At 36.3% G+C, this 7,500-nt stretch overlaps 1 protein-coding gene across 1 annotated transcript in view; it reads right to left on the bottom strand.

Annotated features, from left to right (window-relative positions):
- Positions 1-7,428, bottom strand: part of LOC140932167 (uncharacterized) — an 8,577-nt gene extending 1,149 nt beyond the window's left edge. Inside the window, exons 1-5 of the mRNA XM_073381811.1 lie at positions 7,312-7,428; positions 6,805-7,222; positions 5,063-5,152; positions 1,603-1,692; positions 656-745 (exon numbers count right to left, since the gene is read on the bottom strand). Coding sequence (XP_073237912.1) covers positions 656-745; positions 1,603-1,692; positions 5,063-5,152; positions 6,805-7,222; positions 7,312-7,428 — 805 coding nt within the window. The remainder of the gene's footprint in view (positions 1-655; positions 746-1,602; positions 1,693-5,062; positions 5,153-6,804; positions 7,223-7,311) is intronic.
- Between the last annotated feature and the right edge of the window lie 72 nt (positions 7,429-7,500).

The raw sequence follows: 7,500 nt of genomic DNA, 5'->3' as shown, positions 1-7,500 counted from the left end.
ATACACACGTTCAGATCGATATATCCATGAATTATTTTATGTCTTTGGCGATTTTTATGCATCAGGAACATAGATAGAATGCAGAGGTAACAAAATCACTGATTATATAGCTGCTCTTTTGAGTCCATGTAAAAAATATATATATGAAAGTTTTAACATTCTTATTTGTTACACACACACGCCCACCCACACCTTTATTTATTTCAAAATCTTGGTTACAAAAATGAAAACAAAACAACCCACAATGAATAAATAAATAAAAATAATCAGGTAAATTCATAAAATAAAATATTGAGAAAAAAAAGTGTTACAAGAAAAAGGAAAGATTACTTAGGTAAGACAACAGAGCATAATTAATTACACCAAAAAGGGGGAAGTTTTAAAAGTATACATGCTTCCCACCAGCAAATTGTGGCACTTAATTAGTTCTGATAAATTTCTATTGTTTATTAGCCCAATCACAGTTTTTCATTCTCTGATAAATTTGCATTATATTTCTTTCTTTTTGCATTATGTTTCCTTGTTTTTGCATTGTGTTTACTAAAAAGTACACTGCTCTAAGCCAATCAAATTCACAGAGAAATTTTTTCATGTATATTATTAACTTTCATAATAAAATACCATCTACCATAAACAACTACCGGTATATCAGTACCTGCTGAATGACTTTGCTCTTGTTCACCTGGCAGAGAGCTTTCCATGCTACATTCAAGTTGGAGGACTTCACTTTCATGTTCTTCTATGGCTAAGAAGATAAGATATAATCTTAATAAGTTGGGCAAGCAGATTGTGACACCTGAGGCTGATTGGTTCTTATATATTTCTATTGTTCAGTGTTATCCAGAAGTTTTAGAGTAGCCAGCTCCCAAAGCAAAGAAACTGGTGCCTAACACCAAGCACTGATAAAGCGAGAGTACTGTATCTAAGGGAGGGGTTTGGGGGCATTAAGCCCAGAGATCTGAGAAGTTTTGCTCGTGATTTACAAGCTTTTCCAGAGTTCTCCCAAGAACCAAGTGAGTTATCATGCTGGTAAATCCATAGAAAATGTGGTCTTTTACTTTTATAAAATAACTTTAAAGCATGTTTCAGTTTACTATGAGATTACCAGCACAATAAACTATTGGTTTTTAACCAATCAGAATGCATGTACTATCTTAGTAATTTTATAATTAAAAATATTATCTGGCAATGTCTCATCAAAAATCATTCAGTAAATATATCGATAATACCATTAGCAAAAGGCAAATTGTCATACACCAAAGAGCTTTTTGTACGACAAGTTATTGTTTTTGTTTCTTTTAGGACCTTCTGAAAAATTCAAGATAAAAGGTACAGACAGTTTTTTTTTACTGTTTTGAGTCATAAGAGTAGCCAGCGAAACCACCAGTCGCCTGCGCTTCTGGAGAACACTGATTGTTCACAGGTTTTCATTCTCTGAGAAATTTGCACTTTATTTCCTTATTTTTGCATTATGTTTCCTTGTTTCTTTTACTGTGTTTACTAAAAACTGCACTGCTCTAAGCCAATCTCATTAAAGAAATTTTTCCATGTATATTATTAAGTTTTATAATAAATACCATCTACCATGAACTATATCAGTACCTGCTGATTGACTTTGCTCTTGTTCACCAAGCAGAGAGCATTCCATGCTACATTCAACCTGGAGGACCTGACTTTCATGTTCCTCCATGGCTAAGAAGATAAACAAGCAGATTGTGACACCTGAGGCTCATTGGTTCTTATATATTTCTATTGTTCAGTGTTCTCCAGAAGTTTTAGAGTAGCCAGCTCCCAATGAAAAGTAACTGGTGCCTGACACCAAGTGCTGGTAAAGCGAGAGTACCGTATCTAAGGGGGGGTTTGGGGGCATGAGGCCCAGAGATCTGAGTAGTTAAGCTGGTGGTTTACAAGCTTTTCCACTCTTCTCCCAACATCCCAAGTGGGTTATCACACCAGCAAACCTTTCGAAAATGTGGTCTTTTACTTTTATAAAATAACCTTAAAGCATGTTTCAGTTTTCTATGATTTTACCGGAACAATAAACTATTGGTTTTTAACCAATCAGACAGAATGCACGTACTATCTTAGTTATTTTATAATTAACAATTATTCCACGAGGGCACGTTGGATATGAGATGGTAAATAGCCAACGAGACGCATAACGCCGAGTTGGCAATAATCATCTCATCCAACAAGCGCAAGTGGAATAATTATTTTATTAAAAACGCCCACAAAATCCCTTTGAATCTTGTTAGAACAAACCAGAAAAGACAAGGGAGTTCCGCTATTCACATGTCACATGTCTATCAGAACTGTCAACGCGTGAACCGGCTCGCCTGGACTGGATGAATGAAAAATCAAAACATTGTAAAGATGAACACTTTTAAAAACTCATCGAGATTCTAGGATTTTACACAGCGGGACAGCTAAAAAAACCTGGCAGATAATGTGAAGAAAAATAATTCTTAACAGCCATCAAAATTACTGTGAATTTGGATTTTTGGAGCAGTTACAAAAGTAAGAACAACGGAGAAAAACTATTACCTTGGTCGCTTGTTGTGGCGTTGTTTGAAGCCACAAGCTGGTTTTGCTGAACAAGAAAAGAAGCTTTACTGACACCTCGATTGCTGTAGTGAATGGCTGCATAGCCTGTATTCTGGTTGCTTGTGATTTATATTCTTCATGTCGGATAAACAAGCCACAGTTATCTATCGGCAAGTGCCTCAGCGAGTGGCTTCGCAACCATGAATAAACAACACCTGTCTTCTTTTGTAGCTGTTCAAGGCACTTTAGTTCCATGTATTTTCATGTGTTTTTCGATAAACTTTCAAACAAGCTCTTGTGGCTTTTTTGTTTGTTTGTTATTTTCCCGATGAAATTGCATGTTCTAGTATTCTAACAAATGAATTAACACGATTTGCTTCGGGTGCTGTTTTATCCTTCGCGGAAAAAAATGGAACTTACGAAAAATTCAAGATAAAAGTTACAGACAGTTTTTTTTTATGTTTTGACTCATAAGAGTAGCTGGCACTTTGGAAAAGAGTTCCCAGTGATACTGCCAGTTGCCCGCGCTTCTGGAGAACACTGATTGTTTATTAGCCAATCACAGGTTTTCATTCTCTGAGAAATTTGCACTTTATTTCCTTATTTTTGCATTATGTTTCCTTGTTTTTGTACTGTGTTTACTAAAGACTGCACTGCTCTAAGCCAATCTGATTCAAGAAATTTTTTTCCTTGTATATTATTAAGTTTTATTGGAAAATTCATTACCTGACGAGGGAATTCCACGTTAAATTGCACACGAAAACCGATATCGGTTTTCAAGTGCAATTTAACGTGGAATTCATGAGTCAGGTAATGGATTTTCCTTGAATTGCATAATCAAATAAAAATCAGAAAAAAAAAGAAAACACCAATAATATTGTTTGTTTTTATCCTGGGCGCGCGCCCCAGAAAGCTATTTCAAAGTCAAATGTCAAACCTGTCATTGTGTTAGCGAATAGGAAGCAAGGTCAGTCATACACGTTTGAACCTTTGACAACTTTTTTTGTACCTTGTGCTTGTTTTTACATTTGTTTTCAAACTTTTTTACACATGAACAAGCTTCACACTACTTGTAAGGATAAATAGAGGTATTTCACTGAATTTACAAGCCGGTTATCTATAACATCCTTTTTCAAATTGGTCATTTGCTCGCGAAGGAAAATAATTTACACCTTTTACCTCTTCGGTAGCAAAACTGAAAGAAATGAAGTGTCCAAGGCAAAGCACTGAAAGTTTAACGTTGCGATTGATATAAGGTAAGTACCTTGAAATGTTTTTAAAATGCTGTTCAAGTTCAGCTCTGTTTTGTACTTTTCTAAGTACCACGATTCAGGATGAATGCAAGTGGCGCACTCTTTTTCATGTTTTCAGGGACAATGTGATCTTTGAAGGTATTCATTTCTTCTTCTGTATATGTGACAATTGACCCTGGCACTTCCTCCATTGTCGCTTCTCGGTTTTGTTTGTTTGAATTTGGCTTGCCATTTTCTGGGCTGTGTTCACAGGATTTTCTTGTTTTCTCATTGTCACTAGCGAAAGGGGTTTTTTTATACCTCTCCAAGAATTTGTAGTTTAGTTCAAAACAAGGAAGAACCTCCGGATCACTTTAAAAAATGCTTTTGTTTGTTTTTAACTATTTATTTATTTAGTCACTCACAAAACCTTATACAACATAAACAAAGGGGGGTAATTAAATTATAAAATTAATGTGACAAGGAAGTCTAACGAAGCTTGAAGCTTATATTAATAGGCTTCCTTCAACTACCTAGAGAACTAAATTCATGGCTGAGTACAGAGTGAGCAAGATCAGAAAATTAAGCGACAGATCGGCTATCAGTGAGATAACTCTTTAAATTTTTTTAACAACAAATGTAGAAGGAGAGCTAATTAGTGAAACAGGCAACGAATTCCAGATTTTAGGTCCTCAGTAAAGGATGCTGAATTGCTTTATATTTGATCTACAAAAATGAGGTCTATACTGAGAGGCCAGTTGAATTTTGGTATTGATGGACTTGATTACTACTTAAGAACAAGTCACGAAAGCTACTAGGCAAAAGATTATGGTGATAAGAATACATAAAAGTAGTGACAGAAAATGAATTAATACTAAATATGTCAAGGACTTTAAGCTGGCTAAACAAAGGGGTGGTATTTGCTAGATAGTGAGCTTTTGTTATGAGCCGCGCTAGACGCTTTTGCAAAAGGTAAATACAGTTTAGGTTGGAACAGTAGGTGGAGGACCAGGCGACATTACAGTATGTTAAGAAAGGATATACAAAAGGTGACAATGATTTTGAAAACATTTTAAAATGACATTGTAGAAAACCTTTTTTGCAGTTGTTGTGTTACAATATTTGACGATAGTTGTTACGTAGATGCCAAAAAACATCCCTTAGCCTCATTTTCAACTCGCAATTCCACACTGAATACCTCTCTTCGTTAACCAATCAGAATGCGTGATTTTACTCAATTATGCAATTCTATAATAAATACCATCTACCATGAACTATATCAGTACCTGCTGAGTGACTTTGCTCTTGTTCACCAAGCAGAGAGCATTCCATGCTACATTCAACCTGGAGGACCTGACTTTCATGTTCTTCCATGGCTAAGAAGATAAGATAAAATCTTTAGTTGGGCAAGAATTTTCCCTCACCCCTTCATACACCTATTGTTCAAAGAAAACATGTCAGAACAATACTGAGCCAAAAGTTGTGATTTCTGGTTTAACTCTTATGGGGAATTGTTTTTAAGAATAAACGAGCTGAGCTTGACAATATTCCTGGAAATATTGTTTACTACACTGTACCCTCCAATGAATGAACAACTTGATAACCACACTCAAAACTGGTTTATAATATTTCCCCATCTCTCAACACAAGGAGTTTTTGAGCATTTATGATCACATAATTTTTGTCTTAATTTGGCTATTACTGCAAAGTACAATGTCTTCAATACAGTAAAAACCTAGCTGTGACTAAGAACCTGGTTTTTAGGAACCTGTTAGGCTAAACTTGCCAGTTATAATTAGGCCCCCTCTATACAAGAACCTGTTTAGCCCAATATTTGACACACATCTTTATTTTCTCAGATCTATAAAAAAAATTCTATACACCTGGAAAATATTCAGGTGAACCTCTTTGGGAGACATAAGCCACAATGTTTTTTTCCTTCAGAAAATAAGAACCTTTTCATTTTAGAAAAATAGACAAATTTTTTGCCAATAACTATTTTTGTAAGAACGTACCTGTTAATGCAATGGGAAAATCCAGGTTCTTACCCACGAGTTTTTACTGTCTTTTGACCGGTCCGAGCTAAAATTTGTTTGGCAGGTAATAATTTATTTTGACCGGTTAGTAACTAGACATGACCGAGCTAAAATTTGTTTGGCAGGTAATAATTTATTTTGACCGGTTAGTAACTAGACATGACCGAGCTTAAATTTGTTTGGCCTGTCAACATTCAAAAATAATTTCTAACCCTGGCTGCCCTCCTTATTTACATAGATCTCCATATATATTCTTAAACACTCGAAGATAGGTATCTACAAAATGGAAAAGCCTAGATTTATAGTAAAATAATAAAAGTTATTTCAGTTACAAGAGGGAGAATAGATCCTTCAAATTCTGTTTACCCTGAATAAAACAAATAGAGGTAAGCTCGAACAATCTGCACCAAAACGCTCTTTCAACAGACATTGAAAATCTTCAAATTCAAGGTGCTCTCTGCTCTCTTTTGAGAAAACATAACAACGCTTTCACAGACCGTATAATTTACAATCCTCTAACACTGAATCATTTTAACTTGTCACAGAGGCCAGAGTCGCCTAAAATTTACATAAGGAGTTATCATTTATTCAGCGATGCATCGGACACATGGCAATGGTTATAATTTTCGATAAAATTTCATTAATACAAGTTAAGATTACCTTATTTTCCGCGCCAGAAACAACGAAAATACACCGAGGAGCACGAATTATAAGGTTACTCTATAATTTTATCTTGGACGCGACTGTCTGTGAAATTTCAATCATATCGTTTCTCTTCAACGAACTTGGAGGACACAGGTCAACTTCAATGGATGATAAAAGGTATCAACTCTAGACTGCGTGACAACAAATGACGTGTGGTGATTGGTCCAAAAAAACTGATGCAATTACAAAGAGGTTATTGATTAACAAACAAAACAAAAGCTACCTCTGTTTTCGTAAAATCCCCGATTCATATAACAGAAAGCTAACCTCGGCAAAAATTCGCTCACCTTCTCCTCCTTCTCGTTCGTTTTCGTTTAGACGACGCCTGTTTTCCCTTGCTGTCTCTCGCTCCCTTCGTCGCCGCTCGTCGCTTATTAGGCGTCTATTTTCTCTTGCTCTCTCTCGTTCATTCTCCAGTTGTTCGTCAGTAAAATTTTGCCTCCTTTCTCTGTTTCTCTCTTGCTCTCTCTCGCGTTGCTCCTCAGTAAAATGTTTCCTCCTTTCTCTGTCCCTTTCCTGTTCTCTCTCCCGTTGCTCATCAGTAAAATTGCGCCTCCTTTCTCTATCCCTTTCTTGTTCTCTCTCCCGTTGCTCATCAGTAAAATTGCGCCTCCTTTCTCTATCCCTTTCTTGTTCTCTCTCCCGTTGCTCATCAGTAAAATTGCGCCTCCTTTCTCTGTCCCCTTCCTGCTCTTTCTCCCGTTGCTTGTCAGTAAAATTGCGCCTCCTTTCTCTGTTTCTTTCTTGCTCCCTCTCCCGTTGCTCGTCAGACCAGTTTCGCCTCCTTTCTCCACAGTTAGCGTTTCTCTAGCTCTCTGTCGCTCTCTCTCTCGTTGAGCTTGGCTTGGTTGCCGCCTACTTTCTCGTTTTCTCTGCCTCTCTTTATCTCTATACTCCAAACTAGAGGGCATAATAAATAGATAATGTAGAAAATACGGATGTATAAAAAATGTCAACCGACACGAAAAATTTCTTTTTGTTCT

Source organism: Porites lutea, chromosome 3 (genome assembly GCF_958299795.1).
Source record: "Porites lutea chromosome 3, jaPorLute2.1, whole genome shotgun sequence".
Classification (NCBI taxonomy): Eukaryota; Metazoa; Cnidaria; class Anthozoa; order Scleractinia; family Poritidae; genus Porites; species Porites lutea.
The sequence above is the reverse complement of the archived record's forward strand: the minus strand, read 5'-3'. Positions and strand labels throughout refer to the sequence as shown.